This window comes from Vicugna pacos, chromosome 18 (genome assembly GCF_048564905.1).
Source record: "Vicugna pacos chromosome 18, VicPac4, whole genome shotgun sequence".
In the NCBI taxonomy this organism is placed as follows: domain Eukaryota; kingdom Metazoa; phylum Chordata; class Mammalia; order Artiodactyla; family Camelidae; genus Vicugna; species Vicugna pacos.
This window is the reverse complement of record NC_133004.1, coordinates 46387293-46406629: the sequence shown is the minus strand read 5'-3', so window position 1 is coordinate 46406629 and position 19337 is coordinate 46387293. Positions and strand designations below refer to the sequence as shown.

At 62.3% G+C, this 19337-nt stretch overlaps 1 protein-coding gene across 2 annotated transcripts in view; it reads right to left on the bottom strand.

Moving 5' to 3' along the window:
* The window catches only part of INTS1 (integrator complex subunit 1), a 28951-nt gene extending 15277 nt beyond the window's left edge, over positions 1-13674 (bottom strand). For both annotated transcript variants that reach the window (XM_072943465.1, XM_072943466.1), the window contains exons 1-18: positions 13350-13674; positions 12490-12780; positions 9962-10158; positions 9726-9863; positions 9253-9412; positions 8993-9098; positions 8670-8856; positions 8443-8588; positions 8155-8296; positions 7124-7300; positions 6377-6485; positions 5710-5830; positions 5195-5272; positions 4449-4606; positions 3723-3819; positions 1433-1524; positions 1170-1230; positions 242-439 (exon numbers count right to left, since the gene is read on the bottom strand). In XM_072943465.1, coding sequence (XP_072799566.1) covers positions 242-439; positions 1170-1230; positions 1433-1524; positions 3723-3819; positions 4449-4606; positions 5195-5272; positions 5710-5830; positions 6377-6485; positions 7124-7300; positions 8155-8296; positions 8443-8588; positions 8670-8856; positions 8993-9098; positions 9253-9412; positions 9726-9863; positions 9962-10158; positions 12490-12780; positions 13350-13407 — 2516 coding nt within the window. In that variant the 5' untranslated portion in view covers positions 13408-13674. The remainder of the gene's footprint in view (positions 1-241; positions 440-1169; positions 1231-1432; positions 1525-3722; positions 3820-4448; positions 4607-5194; positions 5273-5709; positions 5831-6376; positions 6486-7123; positions 7301-8154; positions 8297-8442; positions 8589-8669; positions 8857-8992; positions 9099-9252; positions 9413-9725; positions 9864-9961; positions 10159-12489; positions 12781-13349) is intronic.
* Positions 13675-19337: the final 5663 nt, after the last annotated feature.

Sequence of the window (19337 nt, the reverse complement as noted above, 5' to 3'; positions counted from 1 at the left end):
GCCTCACAAAGACGATGGCGGGTGGGTGAGGGTGGGTCTGCAAGGGGCTGGCCGTCCTCCCGCCTCTCCCAGCCCCGCTGAGGAGGCTCCCGGCTTCACCGCAGGGCTCACCGCCCTGGTGGAAACGCAGGCCAGCGGCCGGGGGCTGGGGCGCCAGGCACCTGGGGGCCGCTCCTCCAGCCTGGGCCCCCACCCTCCACCTGCCCATCCCCGCTCAGCCCCGCGGGCCTGCAATGCCTACTGGGGGTCCAGGCTGGTGAGCTGAGACAGGAGGAGACTGCTGCTCTCGGTGATGGTCTGCTTGGTGGAAGCAGCCGCCAGGTGCCCCTCGAAGGCCAGGATCTCCTGCTTCTCCCGCTGAGAGATCTGCAGCTCCCGGTTGACCATCTCAGTCCGGGTCTCCTCGTCCGTTAGGGTGCACGGCGGGTAGGAGTAATTGCTGGGGCCAAGCAGGAGAGCTCGTTTCCACACCGTCAGACGCACTCAGGGTGGGGGTCAAGACTCACGACAGCGTCCCTCACCCAGTGCACAGCACAAGCCCTCAAGTGGCAGGGGGTACCCGGGGCTGGGGGCGGGGGGACATCGGCAATGTGGTCACAGTCAGACCTCAGAGCCCACGCCCAGCTGCCCCCTCCCTTCACATGACAGCATGCAGGCTGACGACAGGCTGACGTGGTCAGGATCCTGGACCCAGAGCAGCAACCAACCAGGATGCCCACACCACGGTCCCTTCCAACCAGCCACACAGCCCAAGGCACACAGGGCATCCCCAGGCTGACTCGGGGCTGGACTACTCTCAGTCTGAAATCCAGTCTAGTTTCCTGCGATGGCTACCCTCTGGGGGCTGTCCTTAAGCCCCCAAGTCAGTTCCTGGGTCAGAGAGAGGACGGCTGGCAGAGATGCAAGGGAGCAGAACTTCCGTCCCCAGCCTCTGGCCACGTGCACCCAGTCCCTGCTCTCATAGGTAGGTGTACACACACATACACACACACTCCCTGACCCGCCCTGGCACGGCAGAGACCAGCGCTCAGCAGACAGACTCAGAAACCAAAGCCACGACAGGAGGAGGCCGGGCAGCACAGAGAAGGGAGAGGCCTCAGGGCAGCCGGACCCCCGCGCGCCCCGCTGCCAGCGCTGTGCCTGCGGCCCCGCAGCCGCGAGCCGCTTACTTGGTCATCACCATCTCCATGAGCATCTTCAGCGTGGGATACTCCTCCCAGGCAGCCAGGCCTAGGGGGCAAGGGCACAACACGTGGCAGCTGGGGCACAGCACTCCTACGTGGTCACCCGCTGGTCCCTGAGAGCCACCCCTGCCCAGCTCGTCATCCAGGCCCCAGCCAGGCTCTGCTCCAGGTCCTGACGAGCAGGATGCCCCCCAGGAGAAAAGGTCAACAGCAGCCAAGGTGACCACAGCGGGCCAGAGGGGGCTCACCGATGTTCTCTGGGTTGAAGGCGGCAACAACCAGCAGGAGGGGCCACGCCTTCCAGTAGAGGGTGGAGATGGCGAGGTTCGGAGGCTGATACCTGAAACACAAGGTGTCCACAGCTCGGCCTGCCACACGTGGTCAAAGAGAGGACTCGGTCTGGGCTGGGTGGCAAGGAGCAAAGAGGTTGGCCAGTGACCACCTCACAGGTCGTAAGGTCGGTAGCTCCCCTCTGGGACTGCTCAGAGCCTGCCCCAGGGACCGCACCCCAGCTCCGAGCTTCTAGCCTCAGCCTCCCACCTGTGAAACGGGAACGTAATAAAGTAGTAACGCTCGATAACGTTAGTCATCGTGACTGTCCTTCACATCAGAAAGCCAGAAAACGCCCCAGCACCCACCCACACGTAACCGTAATGGCAGCCAGAGGTCACGCAGGTCGCAATCACGATCAAGGCACAGCCTGTGCAGATGATGAAACAGGAAGCGGCTAAGCGGTTGCCAGAAAGGAGGACACAGATCAGAGACACCAACTTGGCAGCGCTCCCCAACCAGTCCCAGCTGGCTGTCCTGTGGACATCAGCAAGACGACCCTAAACTTCACACAGCGACACAAGGACCCAGAAGAGCCAAACTGATCTTGACAAAGAGCAAAGTGGAGGACTCGCACTTTTCAAGTTCAAAAGCCCAGCACAACAGTCCAGCAACGAAGACTCTGAGGCAGGAATGAGGACAGGTATGCAGGTGAGTGAGCACAGCTCAGGGTCCAGCACAGGTGGTCAAAGGTGCTGCAGGTCAGCTGCCGAGCGACAAGGGTGCTGACCTTTAACAGGGGGCGGTCGCTTCAACAGCGATGCTCGGGCAGCCAGGCACCCGCGGGGAGGGATGAAGTCGGGCCACACTTCCCACCACAGACCAGCAAACTCAAAACGGGTAACAGACTAAGGGTCAGGACGTACACTGCAGGAGTTTCAGCAGAAAACACAGGAGCAGGTTTGTGACCTTAGATGCAGCAATGGTTTCTTAGACATGACACAAAAACCCAAGAAACCGAAGAAAAACAAATCAGACCGTATCAGGATTGAAACCTTCTGTGACCCAGTCGACTGTGCTTCAATAAAGAACAAAACTAAGAAAAATGCAGAAACTGAAAAATAAGCCCCAAACAAGCAAAACAAAAAAGCCCCAGCAACCTTCTGTGTCTCAGAGGGCCCTGCTGAGGGATCTGCCTGCAGATCACAGATGTAACAATCCTGCGTCCAGAACGTACAGAGAGCTCTCACGACCCAGCAAGTATTCAAGTCACCCCCCGTAAGACTGGGCAAGGACCTGAGCACATTTCTCCACAGCACACGTTCGAACGGCCCACAAGCACGAGCACAGACCCCCACTGCCACCGGCATCAGAGAAACGGAAGGCAACGCCAAGACGGGCTGCCGCGGCACACCCACTAAGCCGGCCGAGGTGCAAACGCTGGGCGATCAGCGTGGGGAGGAGGGGAGTTGGAGCAGCTCCTCCGAAGATTAACACGCGAGCCGGCAATTCTACTCCCGGGAGTCCCCGCGAGAACTGAGAAGGCACGTCTGCTCAGAGCGGACCCACGAGTTCCCAGCAGCACCGCTAACGGCGGTCAGAGTGGAAGCAGCCCGAGTGTCAACCAACTGAGTGGGTGGACAAAACTCGGGGCGTCCACACGGCGGCACGTTACTCGGCCACAAAGGGGGATTGAAGCAGATACAAATTGCAACCTGTGTGGACCCTGAACACACGATACTCAGTGAAAAAAGCCGGTCAAACCTCACAGCTCTAATTACACACAACTTCCAAAAAGGTCAGATCCACAGGGACTGAGCTGACGAGCGGCGTCACGGCTGTGTGTGGGGGTGGGGAGGCAGGCGGAGAGGAACGGCCAGCAGAGCGGGTCTCTTTAGGGGGACGATGTTCTAAACTTAGACTGATGACGGTTGCATAACCCGTGAAAGAACTAAACACACTGAGTCACAAGCTCTGAACGGGTGGAATGTGTGAGAATGTGGTTGTGGAAACAGCATAAGCTCACTGTTGTCTAGGAAACACCATGAGCGTGTTCACACACACAGAAAAACGGAGCTGAGTGACGGAGACACCGAAAAGGAGAGAATTCGGGGCACCAGGCCTTGGGTCGTCCACCGAGCAGTCTGGCCTCGCAGGTGTCCGCGACAGCCTCCAGGAGCCGGGGTGTGGGGAGCCAGGAGGGCGCCAGCCGAGTGGGCAGAGGCCGGGAAGAGGGCGCCCCACGCCCTGGGCCGGGGGGCTCCTTACCCCGGGGGCAGCTGGATGTTCTCCGGGTGGTGGTAGGTGCACAGGTTCAGGACGGCATCGATCAGCTGGATCCGCTCCACCTTCAGCACTTCCACATCTGAAACCCAAGAGCCACACGCAGGTTCCTTCAGTGGACGTCGACACCCAGGACTCGGGACATGGGACACGGAGAGCAAGGAGACCAACACAAGCAGATGGAACGCAGAAGACATGCAAGGAGGTTAAGACGCCGCTGAGCCAGCCGGGGGACACAGAGGCTCCTCCCACGCTGTGGTGCTGGCTGGGTGGAAAGCAGGCAGGACTGTGGGGCAGAGCGGCCCGGCCGGCACTGGGAAGGGCGGGGACATGGGGACACGTGGTCTAGACCAGAAGCGCTGGGGCCAAGGCAGGGAGACAGCGATCTCAGGTCAGGGTAGGCCCCAGCCGCCACACGAGGACTCAGGTCTGGGCCCGTCGGCCGCTCTAGACAAGGGACTGCTCTCCGCAACCCCATGCTGAAGATCAAGCACAAGCCCCCGGTGAACCCCAAAACTGTGTGAGGCCGCTACCCAGGTCACCCGCACTGCCCGATGCCTAGAGATGTCACGTCTGCAGGGAGGGTGGTATGAGGGGCAGCGGAAACCTGGCTGTGCAGAGGCAGGTGTGGCTGCTGCAGGGGTGGGCAGAAGGGCCTGGCGGTGGGAGGCTGTTTCCTGTGGGCAGCAGGCCCATGCCCGAGACCCTCACCATCCGCCTGCACGGCTGCAGCCCGCTTCACCAGGTGGTCAGCCAGCTCCATGGCGTCAGCAGGGCCGAGCGGGAGCTCCCGCGACAGCCCGATGACCAGGATGCGCATCAGCGTGTCCTCCAGGATGGGCACCTCCGAGCACAGGCGGAGGAAAAAGCTGGGGGCAGAGCGGGCACAGGCTGGGCCCTTGGGTACCCTCTCCACCCGTAGGCACTCCCCCACAGAGGAAATGCCTCAGCTCCACTTCTGTCAATGCCAGGAGGTGGCCGCCCACCCCCCCCCCATGGTCACCTATCCCCGGCACCTGTGTGGACTGGGCTCCACCATCCCAGGAAGAACGTGAGATGGTGCCTGGCCCTCAGGGGCTCACAGGCCAGCCTCATCCACCAAACTGGGACACAGGTTGGGGTGAGATGACCCAGCTGGGTGGGCAGCAGGGCCCAAAGAGGAGACAGACAAGAGCCACATCTGTCAGAGGCACAGGGCAGGGGAGCCCTGGCTCAGGAGACAAAGCCACGACAGCACTCAGGGAGGGAGGACAGCTGCTTGGAAGTGAGGAGGGAGCGGGGTGCTGGGGACTCCCGGCGGTGGAGGTGGGGAGTCCTTGGGAGAGTGGAGGTGACTCTGCAGTGACCCCCTGCCTGCTTGGGGTTTGCGGGGTGGGACAGGAACGGGACCACCAAGACCAGATGCGGGCCCTGGGCGGGCTAACCCTCCCCCCCAACACCGGGCAGCGGGGACGCACTTGCGGTCACTCTCGGGCGGCCAGTTGTCCCATTTGTAGTACGTCTCCGGCTGCTCTGTGAAGAGCACCTTGTGGAGGCTGCGGGGCAGGGAGGGCTGTCAGGGCTGGTACCCAGGCTCCCCCGCCCATTAGCTCCCAAACAGACGTGCGTCTCCCACGGGCTGGGAGGCTGCGTGTGTGAGGCTGGCTGCCTCCTGAGCTTGAGCCCCGCAGCACCTCTGGGGAGCCTGCAGCCCTCGCAACAAGGCTGGAGGCTGGTGGGTGACAGAGGCCCCCCACTCCCAGCCAGACAGGACTCTGCCTCCCCTCCACCAGAAGGCCCTGCCTGGGGCTCTGACGCACAGGAGGGACACTGCCGCCCACTGGCACCTCCGGCACTGGAGGGGCTGGTGTCAGGCAGTGAACAGGGTGGCTTGTCCCCTGTGAGGTGAGCCCTGTCGCTCGTCACCATCAGCCCAGGGAAGCAGCTGCCTGTCCTGCCCAGAGTCCCCAAGCAGAACAAAGCCGGGCCGCACCAGTGCACATAGTCCTTGGGGGCGAGTTTGCTGATGGAGGGGACGACGGTGTGGAGCCACCAGACGGCGTCCCGCTGGATTGCAGCGATCTGGTTCTGGAAGGAGCGCAGCACCTCGAGGTCTGAGAGGGATGGGAGGGTCATGGCGTGCCCACACGACAGCTGGAGGGTCTAGTTCGACGCCAGGAGCAGGGAGGGCAGCCTCGGGGCACAAGCAACCTGCCCATCTGCAGGTCAGGGGCGCAGGCCGAGGCGGCGCGGGCCAGCTCTGCTGGGACGATGCTCAGCGAGCCCCAGTCACCCTCACAGTTGAGGACCACGTGTGAGGCCGACACCTGATTTCAGATGCTGCCACTCCAGCCATTGCTCGGCCACACCCTCATCAGGATCAGTAACGACCCAGAACAGGCTGACTTCAACCCACTTCCCTTCTCCCCCCGCCCCCTGGGCCAGAGAGCCACGAGCCCGAAAGGCCGACGCAGTGGCGCCAGGACTCCAGTGAACAAGTGACCTGGGCAGAGGACGGCGGTGGCCCAGGCGGGAGAACAGGGTACAGCGGCGTCTCTAGGGCTGTGCTGTGGGAGTGCCCTCCTGCCCCTGCCGGGCCTCGGGGACACCGCCGCCCCCAGCCCCAACCCCAGTGGAGTCCAGCCTGTCTGGATGCTCACTCTTCTTCTCTCCCTTGTCCCAGGCGACGCCGGCCTCCTTCACCTGGGCCGTGATGCCCAGCATCATGGACACAGCCAGCACGTCCGTGATGTGTATCACAAACCGCTCCTGCAGGCGCAGCATGGCCCAGCTCAGTGGGGTTCACGTCCCAAAGTGCCCAGAACCATGAGACCCGGCTCAGGCCCCCAGAACACAAGCAGCTGGGACGGGAGAACACTAGGCAGGAGGTGCTAGGACCAAGAACCACTGGCAAGAAAGCCGGGTCAGGGCACAGGGAGGTGGTTCACCAACAGCTCCCAACTAGAGGCCCACCACACAAGGCCGACCGCAAACTCGCCCACATGGCAGAGGAGGGCTCCACGGTCTGCACCAAGTCCTCCCCTCCTACAGCACCTCCCACCGCCCCCAAACCCACCGTAAAACCCACTCAGGGCTGACCTCCTGTCCCTCTGGGCACCATCTGCATTGCCCTGCCTACTCCAACCGCTGTCCCCCAGCCCCTCCAGCCCGGCCGGCAACGGCCCCCACCTCCACACCCAGCCCAGAGGACGCTGACTCCTCCAGGGGCACCCGGCCTGCCCCGCTCCGCCCTCGCACAGGATGGAGCCTACGGGCTGCTGTGCCTGCGGGGCACCAATCACTTAGCCAGGACACTTCGCACAGCCTGAGAGACAGCCCAGCCAAGCGGAGAGGAGGCCTGTGCGGCTGCCAAGGGCTGGGCAGAGGGGGCTGGGAGGGCCCGGCACCTTGAACTCCATGTCCAGGTGCTGCGGCTCCTTGCGCTCCTGCATGAGCCCGAGGCAGAAGGCCTGGAAGTTGATCTCGTGCTTGGTCTGCTTGATGATCTCCCGCAGCAGGGCCCGCGAGGCCCGCAGGTAGTCGTCCTTGCTGGTCAGCAGGTCCTGGAACACCATGGCCAGGAACTGGGGCAGAGAGAGACCAGGCGGGGAGCTGCTGGACTGCCCCGCCTGACCACACCCTTCCCGCCCGCCTCCGTCCGCAAAGGCCTGCCACGGGGTGAGGGGGTCAGCCCTGCAGGAGCCCCTCCGGGAACAGGCCCCGCCCACTCCTGAAGCGCCACCAGGCGGGTGACCAGGTGGTGAGCAGAGGCAGCGCAGCCATGCTCTCAGGCCGACTTGCTCTCTCTCCACAGGCCTGGCTCTTTGACAGCAGGGGCTGAGTCTCAACTCCTGGGAGCTGCGCCTCACTTAGCGAGGGCACAGATGAACAGACACTAGGCGGGGGGTGGGCAGGGGCGGGGGTGCCTAAATTCCAGGCACCCCAGCTGCAGGGATGCACTCACTGGCCTGGCCACGTCCCAGGCTCGACCCTGACCGCTGACGTGCCCTCTCCCGAAATGCTGGGCTGCAGGACGACATGGCGCCGACCAGAGGGCTGGCACCGTGGACTAGCCTCCTGTGCAGCTGAACCGTGCGGAAGCCTAGCTGGTGTTCACGACAACGGACAACTGCTCTTGGCTCCCCCTGCAAAGGGGACCCTGCATCCAAAGGCCAGGCCAGAGCCGAAGGGGGTGCCTGTTTCACTGGCGGAAACCAGCCCTCAGAACGGCTAGACTGCCGCTGGGAACGGGTGCCGGTTTTCAGGACTCAGCCCTACTCCTCCTGGAGGAGTCTGGCTTTAGTTTGAGAGAGATGTCCTGCACTGAGCTGCACCCACGCTGGAGCTACCTGGACAGCCCCCTCCAGTGTCTGCAAAGCTCCCCGGGCACGGCCCCTGGCCCCTTCCAGAGCCCACACGCGGCCCGCCTGGCTCCCACCTTGGGCGCCCGCTCTGAGCTGTGCTGCAGCACCGTGTGCAGGATCTGCATGTTGTTCGGGTTCCGGGCGTTGGAGAGCTCGTTGAAAATCACAAACTTGATGGTGGTGCCCAAATTGTCTTTGTGCGCGGTCAGCAGCTCCCTGGATCCGAGCCGAGCGAACCAAGGGGGCTGAAGCGGCCAGCCACATGCCCGCCAACCCCTCTGCCCTCACAGCCCTGCCCCACCCTGCCCCTGGCCCTGCCCCCTGCCCCCAGGCCCTCTGGCCCAGGCCCGGCCCCACCCTACCTGACGCAGAGCATGTAGTGGTTGAGGAGCACCTTGGGCTTGAGGCGGATCTTGATCAGGTGGGAGATGACGTCCATGTCCTCAGCGCCGTGCGTGGTGCAGTTCATGCACACGGACATCAGCAGGTCCTGGGCCGGCCTGGTCAGCTGCAGACGTAGCCAGGGCAGGGCGCATCAGCCTCAGGCCGCCGGGCCGGGCCCACGGGAGCCGGGGGAGCCCATCTTCACCTTGGGGTTCTGCAGCCACATCTCCAGCTTCTGCACCGTCATCAGCCGCACCTCCTTGTACCCGCAGGTGGAGGTGAGGAGCCGCAGGAGGTTCCGAGATACGTTGTCGATGGGCTGACGCCGGTTGAGCTGGTCCCGCAGCATGTCGAGGACGTACTCCTCCACGCTCTCTGCCAGCTCGTCATACCTAGGCCGGAGGGAGGCAGGCAGGCAGGCAGGCAGGAAGGCAGGCTCCCTCAGGGGGCCCGCCCGCTCACCCCTGAGGCCCCACCCCACCCGGCAGGGCGTCCGCCCAGCTAGTTGAGGGGCCGCGTGGCACCTACCTGGGCATGAGCTGGCCCTCCTGCTCAGGGCTAAGCTTCTCCTCAGCGATCAGGAGCTCCGTCTGGCTGTCCTCCTCCTCTGTCAGGGATGGGTGGGGGCTGCTCCCTGCAGATCAAGCGTCTCGTAGACACATACGGACACGTGCCCGCCTGGCCCATGAGCACCCACATCCCTGAGAGGCAGGGCCCCACCCTGGCCCCCAGGCTGGGGATCCCAGGAGCCCCGTCCTCCTCCAGCTCGGCTGCCTGGCAGCTCTCACCAGCACTGAGGTCCCCGCCGCCGCGCCCCACCTCCCCCTGCAGGAGCATGCTCTTGGGGGGCATCTTGGTGTTAAAGGCTGTCTGGATGTTGTCCACAAAGGTCTTGCAGTGCGGGCTGTCCACCCAGATCCGCTCGCCCAAGGAGTCTTCGATGTACACCTGTCCACGACAGAAGCCTGCACCTCCTGACCCTGGTGGGCAGCTCCCCGGCCGGCCCTCCGGGGCTCGAGGGCTGGGAGCCTGCTTCCCAGCTGAGCGCAGAGGAGCAGGACACAAGGGCTTCCCCGGTGCCCCCAGCAGCGCGGGAGACAAGGTGCCCGCCCTGGGCCAGCAGAGACCCAGCCCTCCGAGAGCGCCCTCGGTTTGCTTCCTGGTCCTCCAGCTGTCCAGTGGTCTGCCTCCCCCTCCCCGGCCCTCTGTCCTCTTCACAGGGACAGCGACGTCATCCAGGCTCTGGGGAGGGCAGACCCACCTTGACAAAGATCTCAGGCCAGTTCTCATCCTCCTCGTAGGCGGCCATGAGGAGGTTACAGGCCAGCACGGATACAAGGCTGTTCCCCTTGGCCTTGAAGTTGATGGAGGCATCCCGCCGCAGGAGGCTGCACAGAGCCTGTGAGAGACGGTGTGGTGGCCGCGGGAGCCTCCCCTGCGCTCAGGGCGCGGCCCACACGCACCCCGGGGGCCCACCGCTCTGCCCCCTCCCCTCACCTCGATGACTCCCTCTGTGGCAAAGATGTTGGGCTTGATCTTGGCCAGGTACATGAGACTCAGGTACAGGGTGCTGTCGGGCTTGGCCCGCGTGACCTTCAGCTGCTTGACGGCCCCGCACAGCACGCCCTCCAGCCGGTCATCGTTGCCCTCCAACTCGGCCGCCTCGATCTCATCCAGCAGCACTGCGGGTGCAACTGGCCAGGAGATGGGCCGTCTGAGCCAGGGCCACAACAGAGACTGCCCCGCAGGGCCCCCAAAGCCCCAGGCCAACCAGCAGAAACCAGGCAGCAAGGGTCTCAGGGCTGTGCCCCACTCAGCTGGTCTCCAAGGAGGGCCCGGTGGCAGCCGAGGCGGGAGCAGGGCAGGTGCTGCCTGCGCGCAGGAACAGTGCCCTGTGGGTTCCCAGGGCCAACTGGGCCCCGACAGACGCCTCTCGCTGCATCCCATGTGGCCACCACAGAGCGACCTGGTCCTGAGACACGCTTACTTGTTCACATGTTGGTCCTTTTCCCGAAGTTTCACAGTACCTTCTCTAACTGTGGCTGTGCCCGGGCCCCAGCCCCCCAGCCCCCCAGGCTGTCTTGCAGATGCATTCCCCCTTCACAGTCTCGATAAAGACCCACCCCTGGTTCCTCCCTCTGCCCGCGCTGCTGGCACCTCATCCGTGCATCAGTCCTTCCCTCTCCCCACTTGTCTGCTGCCCTCCCTCTTCGACAGGACCCCCTGAACTGAAGCCCCCTGCTCCTCTGAGTGTCCCTCTGGGCCCCGTCACACGCGCCCTTTGCGCTGCGTTTGCTACATTCAGTTTCAGTTCCACTCATTCTCTAACTCTCATTTTGATGCCTCCTTTGATGCCGGGGCTTCCTTGCGACTGTGTTTTAGACGCCCAGACAGAGGCAGGTGGTGTCACTGATGCTACCTTAACTGCACGGAGCACAGAGGGTTCAGCAGGCCTTCCAGGCTGCTTTCTGTGTGCCGGGGAAAAGACAAACGGGCAGGAAAGACGGACTGGAGCCACAGCAGGTCCAGGCCGAGAAAACGCTATAAACAGCCACAGCCAGCCTTCCCTCTGCTTTGCTAAAGACGTGTGTGAAGTACTTTATCCTTCAGAACACGCCGTTCGCGACCATGTTCCGTTTAGCCTTCAAAGCCACCCTCTGGGGAGTCATGAGGCAGCGAGAAGACCAGGAAGCCCAGTCTGCGGCTGAGAGACCACGGCCTGAGTCCGCCTCGGCCCTGCAGGCGCTCGCCGTCCTGACCCGCACCCGCGGCTCCGAAGGGCAGGGTCCTCTCCCAAAGCACAGCTCCAGCCCTACGCCTGCTCCACATGCCCCCAGGGCTCCCCACACCCACCGAATCCAGCATAGCGTCTCCCCTCACCACCAGCCTCACCACCAGCCTCGGCTCAGGACCTGAGCACAGCCCAGCCCCAGCTGGTCCCCTGAGCACAGGCCCCTCCTCCAGGATGCAGGCCCCTGCTCAGCGGTTTCTCCTCCAACACCCCTGACTGCCTGTCGAAGTCCCATCCAGTCTCTGAGGCTCAAGTTCACGTCACAGTTCCCTGACGCTCCTTCTCTCCCCCACGGCTGTCACACGAGCACCTACACACTCAACACCGGGCCTGGTGTGACATCTACCCAATCTGATCTACAGGTCTTACGAAGCCACTAGAAATAATCAACAGGAAAGTGGTTCAGAAAAGTAGGGCCACGCTAGATGCACACAGAATTAAACACTTTTGTGTAAACAACAGGCTTACGCATGAGCTTTAGATCTGTCTTTGGTGTTTTATTACCTCTCTAGCTAAAAGGAAATAAAGCAGAGAGGCAGACCACTCACTGTCTGTAACTAGGAGAAAGGACGAGGAAGGCCGGGCCTCCCCATCCCGGTGGAGAGGGGTAATCACCAGACACACAGCCCAGAGAGCAGCACCCGTCCGACTCCGCGGCCACTCACCCCTGAGCTCAAGCACAGCCTGTCGCCAAGCAGGTGCTCTGCAAACATGCCAGACCAGCAGGTGAACCGAGAAGTCAGCCTGTTCCCAAAGGACAGGCACGGCGGTCCACCAGGAGCGCATCACCTCACGCCACTCCTCCCCCGAAGCGGGGAGCCACAGAGAGCAAAGACAAGGGAAACCCACACTGCGCCTTCCAATCCAGGGAGCCCGGGCACGTGCTCTGTCTGCTTCACTGACAGGAGCCCTGATAACTGCAGACGAGGCCACTGAGGCACCAGCTGTCCACGCTGCTCCCCCCACGTGGCAGCAGCACGTCAGGGCCCCAGACCGACCTGCGCCACCTCACCCTGCATCACACACACACGTCCCCATCACTGTCAGACTCTGAACTTCAAGTGGGCGGGGGCATTTGTGTGAGAGGCACTTCGAAAGACAAACTCCAGACAACTCCCCTCCCCAATTCTCCAAACAGCCTGCGTTACAGCTATGGTGCTGAGCCTGGAGGTGGCCCTTCCCAACCCCTGGTGACAGACAAGGTGTAAGCTGCGTTCTCCAGGGCTGATTTTACCTTCAATGGGGACCACAGATGGTTCTTTAATCGAGGGGGAGATAGCGCGTTTCTCTGCCACTGCAGCCTCAGCCAGGCGGCCCAAGGCGCTCAGAGGGGGTGTGGAGGAGAGTTTGGGGCGTTTGGTGAGGCCGGTCAGGGCCGAGGCACCAGCCAAAGCGGCCGCAGCATCCCGCTTGCGCTCCGACGGCAGGCCGGAAGGGGCAGGCTTCAGCAGGGTGGATGCCGTCTTCGATTCGTTGGCCTGACCCTTTGAGCCCAGAGCTATGAAGTCACCAGGTGGAGGGTGCCCTGCAGAGAAGAGACGCGGAGAAACGTGCACCTTCACACAGAGGCCCAGGTGGAAAGCGTGTCGGAGACGGACCCCAACCTCCGGCTACTTCAGAGGAGGACTACACGAGAGTCAGGGGAGGCAAGAAACAGACCACCCAGCAAGTCCACAGCAGAGCTGGGACCTCATGGCCGTAGCAACAACGATGGTCGATGGCCACAGGGAGCTTACTATAGGCCAGGCACTTTACAGATGAGCGCACCTAGACACAGAGAGGTTAGGAAACGAGCCCGAGGCCACACGGCTAGCGAGTGGTCAAGCGCGGAGCGGAGGCCAGTCTGGCTTCCATCCGCCTTCAGCCGCTGCGTTTGCGCCGCCCCTGGACCAGGACTCCTGGCTGCTGTCTCCCGCCTCGGACGCAGTCAGACGAGACAGTCGCAGCTGCCCCAACCCCGCGCCCTGCGCTCCCAGCGCCGCCTGGGACCAAGGGCTACCCTTCCAGACCCCACTCCTGGAAAGCGCCTTAGCCTCGGAGTCAGGAAGAAGCCCCGAAGCAGCCCGCCGCGCGCCGCCGGGAGAGGCCGCGCACCTGAAGGCTTGGCCGCCGCGCTGGGCCTGCGGACGGCGGCGGGCTTGGCCCGGTTCATCCTGCCTCGGTCCCCGGCCCCTCGCCGCTCCTCGCCGCCTCAGGGGAGCGCAGACCGGCGCCAAGGCAGCCGCCCGCCCATTCATTCAGCTCGACCGTCCGGGCTGGGGCCTGGGGCGAGCGGCCCGGCCCGCCGCGCGCAGTGATGCCCGGAGCGCGACCCCGCCTCGGACCCGAGGAAGGTCCGTCCCGCCCGCAGCCGCGGCCCGCTCACTCCTGGCGCATCGCACCGGAGCGCCGCCGCCGCCGCCGCCGCCCCGGAACAGGAAGCCGCACTGGACCCCTACTTCCGGGACAACCGGAAGCAAAACAGCGCAGCGGGGGCGGGGGGCGGGCAGGCGAGAGGGACCCGGCGCCTGCGCGGTGCCTCCTCCGCCCTCTCGCGGCGGGAGGCCGGCGGCGCCTGGCCGCCGCTGTCTACCTGGCGAGGGGGCGCTCTCACCGCCTCCTCCGGTGAGGCTGACCTTCCGCAGGGACGCGCCCAAGGACACGCAGCTAGGAAGGGCGGCCCCGGATCCCAGTCCGCCCGTGCCGGACCTTCAGTGTCTTCTCCCGTCTGTGGGTCGAAGGCAGGCTCTGGGCCCCTGCGGTGGGGACCAGGAGGGAGTCCGCGGCCGCGAGTGGACAGAGCTGGCAGCAGGGCAGGAGGGACGGGCCAGCTCCAGCCCAGCCCCCAGGGGGGACACGGGCCCTCACCGGGCAGGACCGGGGGCGTCGGTCCGGCCTCAGTTTGCTGGCCTGCGCAGTGGGTCACTGTGGTATCTACCAAGTCTGCTCGGTGGCAGAGGACATCACCCTCTGAGCGAGGGTCCACGCTGAGACCCTCACGGCCTCCTCTTCCTGGGGTCTTCACGCCGTCCTCAGGCTCTGCAGTCCCGGGGCCTCTGGCTGTAGTCCCACCTCCTCACCAGGAACAAGGAACAGGGCCAACGGCCCAGCCCACAGACCCGCCACTTGCAGCCAGTGGCCTCCTCTGAGGGGACCGCTGAGGGGTCCCTGCAGAGTGGTGGCCCCTTCACGGAGGAAGAGGCAATCACTTGTGACGGACGCAGCCCTCTCCTCGCAGACCAAGTGCTTCAGAAAGGCGGCGTCACGGAGAAACGAAGTCAGACACTAGCTAAACCTGGGAAGCAGATCTTATCCAGTGACCACTGCAGCGGGGGAAAGCACTGTCTTAAAGGCAGGAGAGGGAGAGGGCTCCGGGGAAGCTGGCCGTGTGGCCAGCGCAGATGCGCTGGCGGCTGCCGACAGCCACCAGTCAGGGGCCCAGCGCCCGGAGCCCAGGACAGGCCGTCCGCCTGAGGCTGGCGCTCAGAGGACGCCTGTGGTCCCTGAGAGAGACCCCCTGGTCGTAGGAGGAGAGGAGGGCGTCACAGCTGCCCGCCTTCTGGAACATGCTCTCAGGAGGGACGGGGCCTGTGTCAGGTGTTGGCCCAACCATCGGCAGATCCTCTTGGCCCCTGAGGGCTTTCCAGCTGGGAACCCAGAAGGGGGCTGGGGTCCCGGGATGTGGCCTCAGCTGGAAGCCCTGCGGGGTCGATCAGGTCTCTCAGCGCAGGGTTGTGCTGAGAAGCCTCGCGGTTCTCAGCCCAGCCCTGGCCCGAGGAGGAGCCTTCCCTGACCGCCCCCCAGCACTCCCAGCTCCTCTGGCTGAGGCGGTGCCCCTGCGTCTCTGGTGGCCTCGGCTGCCCGCCTGGCGCTGGGCGGGCCGTGGTCAGTCCTCCCTCGGCTGTAACGTCAGTTGCAGTCAGGGTGTTGGGGTCTAAGCAAAGGGTCTAAAGGCTCCCAGGGCATCTGCTGGAGCACAGCCCCCACGGGACCCCCAACCCCAGAGAGACTGACACTGAGCTCCCCGGACAGGGCCAGTCAAGGCTCGGGGGGGAAGCAAGGGGGCTGAGGTGGGCTGGGCAGGGTCCCACCTGGGGTCCCTCTGTGAGCGGCCACTGGTGAGGGGGGCCCGCAGAGGCTCCCGCACCACAGGAGAGGGGCCTCACTCAGAGGCAGGAGCGCCCCCATGGCTGGTGGGGGCCATTCTGCCGCCGCAGGGGCAGGAAGGCGGTCGTGTGGGGATTGAATTAGAAAGCCCGTGAAGTGCCCAGCTGCCCTCCCTGCTGTGGTTGACTTTGTTGCTCGGAACCCCGGGGCCCCAGGAAACAGGCCACGAGGCCCTTAGAGGTGGTCAGCCCAGCCCCTGCTCTCAGCAGGGGGAGCAACTGAGGCCCAGGGCCGGGGGCTCAGAGCACAGGTCGCAGCCCCGGGGCTGTGGTCCCGCCCGGCCAGCAGAGCCCAGACTACAGGTCCTGAGGGAGTGGGTGGGGGCCAGGGGTCAGGGACAGCCTGCTGAGACCAGGGAAGGAGGGTCAGGGACTCAGCTGGGCTCCCCAGAGGCCGGAGGGAGGGACTAGACTCTCAGTTTTGCCTTCTTGGAGCTTGGACGCCTGGACCCCTCCGGCCCTGGTCAGCTCAGAGCTCCAGCCACCTGCCCCTGGGCCCCTAGGGGTGACAAGGCCGAGAGCGGGAGGACACCTGCGGGGACAGAAGGGCCAGGTGTGGAAGCCCTAGCCCCTAGGGTGGCGGCATTAGGAGAGGTCCTTGCGGGTGCTTGGGTGGCGAGCGTGGTGCGGTGGGATTAGCGCCCTCAGAAGAAGTGTCTTCTCCCCGACCCCTTTCTTCTCTTCTCTCACTCTCTCTCTGCCCTGTGAAGACCCACAGGAGGGCAGCTGTCTGCAAGACCAGAACAGGGCTCTCCAGGAGCCAGACTGGCCAGGACCTGGATCTGGGACGCCCAGCCTCCAGAACCGTGAGCAGTGAGCGTCTGCTGAGTAAGCCCTGTGTCTGGGCCACTTGGTCGGACGAGCAGGAGCAGAGACCTTGCTGTCCCCCCAACCCTGAGTGCAGCTCATCTGCCTTGTGGGCAGGGAGGGGCCAGGGCATGAGGTTCCCAGGGCAGAGGCCACCGGAGGCATGACGGCAGGGGCCTCATAGGCTTCAAGCCACCGAGACTCAAGTCCCTGAATGTGGTCCCTGTCCCCCTCCCCGCTGCAGCCTCCGCCCGCTGGGGAACTCTGGGACCCCAGGGCCGGGCGGGCACAGAGCCGAGAGTACTTGGTGACTGAAGACTCGAGAGTGACAGGTGAGCTCTTCACTGGGACAGAAAACGTCACTGTGGGGCCGGCTGGCTGACCCTGCGTTAGCACGGCCCCCCACCCCCGCCCCCCGCAGTCCCCTCCAGGGCTGTGGCCAAGAGCACGGAGCTGGTACTGGGACACATGCCTGCAGCCCACGCTCCCAGTGCGTCGGTCGTCGCGACAGCCAAGGGTGGGAGCAAGTGTCCATCAAGTGGTAGGTGGACGGCTCTGTAAGTCAGGGCACGTCACCCACGCAGCGGGATGAGGTCCGGCCGCCGGACGGAAGGAAGCACGGACACTCACTGCAGCCTGGACGGGCCTTGAAAACAAGGTGCTCAGTGAGAGAAGCCAGCTGCCGAAGGCCACGCCCCGTGTGGTTCCCTTTATGTGAGACGTCAGGAAGCGGTGGGGGGTGGCCCGGAGACAGAAGGCAGGTTAGTGGTCGAGGGGGCTGGAGGGAGATGGCGGTGCCTGCTCGTGGGCGCGGGGTGTCTCTTGGGGCAATGGGAGTGTTCTGGAACTCAGTGGTGATGGACATAACTGAATATGCGAGAAGCCACTTTAAGAGGATGAACTTCGTGGTCTCTGAGTTGTTTGTTTTTAAATTTTTATTGAGGTGTAATTGACTGACAGTATTAGTTTCAGGTGCACAGCAAAGCGCTCAGTTGTGCGCGTTCAGGGTCTCTTGCCTCACAGGCTCCTGCAGGTGCTGAGCGCGCTCCTGCGCTGTGCGGGAGGTCCTTGCTGTTCACCTTACGTACAGCAGCGTGCCTCTGTCGGTTTGTGGGTTCTGCCTCAGTAAAGCTGTTATGGATGAAGGTGTGGGTGGGGGAGTGTTGTGCAGGGGGTTTTGGCAGAAAGTAATCTTTACACTTTTTCCATTGTTACTGATGTGTAACTGATAAATGCTAGTGTTTAAGGTGTAGGAGGCGAGTTTGTGCTACACACACACATTGTGAAGTGACCCCCACAGCCCAGCGAATTAACATTTCCTTCACCATTTGGATGGTCAAGCACCCCATATCCATAGGAACCACATTCACAGATTTAACCAACCACAGACCAAAAAATATTTGAAAAAATTTCCAGAAAGTTCCAAAAAGCAAGACTTGAATCTGCTGCGTGCCGGCGACTCTTCTCGGAGCACTTACGCCGTGTTAGGTGTCATGAGTGATCCAGAGATGAATTAAAGCGCGGGGGGTCGTGGGGATCACGTGCGAACATCACACCGTTTTATGTAAGAGCCTTGAGCCTCTGGTATCCTGGGGGGCAGTGTGGGGGGTCGTGGATACAGAGTAGCTGTATTTTTGAAACATGATCTCACAATCCTGGAGACCCCTGATGTCGAGAGGCGGGGTCTCTAATGGCTCCCCCTGAATCTGGTGCCTGTGGGTACTTGGCCCCAGAACACAGCACACAAGACACTGTGCCTGTTTCTGGGCTTCCAGGACTGGCAGCTTCTACTTCCTGTCTCTGGGGATGGTGGCACTTGCAACCCAGCCACCCCATGGAGAGGCCAGGTAGAGAAGAGCTGAGGCCCAACTTCCCCCCCCAGCACCCACCCACAGCCACCATGGATCGCGCCGTCTGGGAAGCTATCCCACCCAGTGCCACGAGGAGCAGACAACCCTGCCCACACTGCAGACTTGGGAGCAAATGATGATGCTGTGACTGTAAGTCACGGAGATTTAAAAAACCTTTTTTGGACAGAAATTCAAACTTGTAGAAAATGTGCGAGAACAGTACAAAGAATTCCCATGTACCCTTCACCCTGCGCCCCAAAGGTTGACTTCTTACTGTCTTTGTTTTACCTGTTTCTCTCTGTTCCAATTTTTCTTCCTAAACCATTTAAGAATAAGTTACAGAAGATTCCAATTGGTTCCTAAATACTTGAGTGTATGTTTTCTAAAAACAAGGAATTCTCTTACATAACAACAGTTCAACTATCAAATCAAGAAATTAACATCAAAATAATGCTCTTCATTAGTCTAAGGTCCCGTTGGGACTTTGCCAGTTGTTCCAGTAGCATCTGTCATGACGGGAGACATCCAGGATCCTGCAACGCCTTCTGTTGCCCTGCCTCCTGGGGGCCCTTCCATCTAGAACCGTCCCTGAGTCCTCCTTGGTCGTTCACAACCTTGACAGCGTGGAATCGTCCAGGTCTGTTATTTTGCAGAATTCCTGTCGATTCAGATTTGTCCAGTACAGCCTCACAAGTTAGTCCAGGTTATGCACTTTCGGCAGGAATACCATGGTGATGCTACATTCTTCTCATTACATCTTATCAGTAGGTACATGATGTTAACTTATCCCGTTATGGACAAAGTTAGTTTGATTATTTGGTTAAGGTGGTGCCTGCTGGATTTCTCCTTTCTCAAGTTACCATTTTGCCTTTGTAGCAAAGAAGTGCATTAAAAATAAGCTTTGAGACTGGGTAAATGTTTCTTCCCCCACAAATTTGCTTTTCAGCTCCCTGGTCAGCTCGTGCTGGAATAAGTGATGATGGTGGTGATGGTGGTGATGGTGGTGGTGGTGGTGATGACTGGCAAGAGGTGTTCTTCTTCTCATTTCTTCCATGTTTCTCAGCTGGCATTCTGATGCCCCTTCTGCAACAGGAAGAGCAGTAGTGAATTTTGCATTTATTCATTTTTTCCCATCAGTTTGGACTCATGGCTTCTTTCTTTATTCAGCAGAATATCTTCCTTTACTATGGTTATTTATGTGATGCTCAGATTTCCTAGATTTAATCAGTAGGGGCCCCATCAAGCTGGTTCCTGTCTTCTCTTGACAGGACTCCATCATT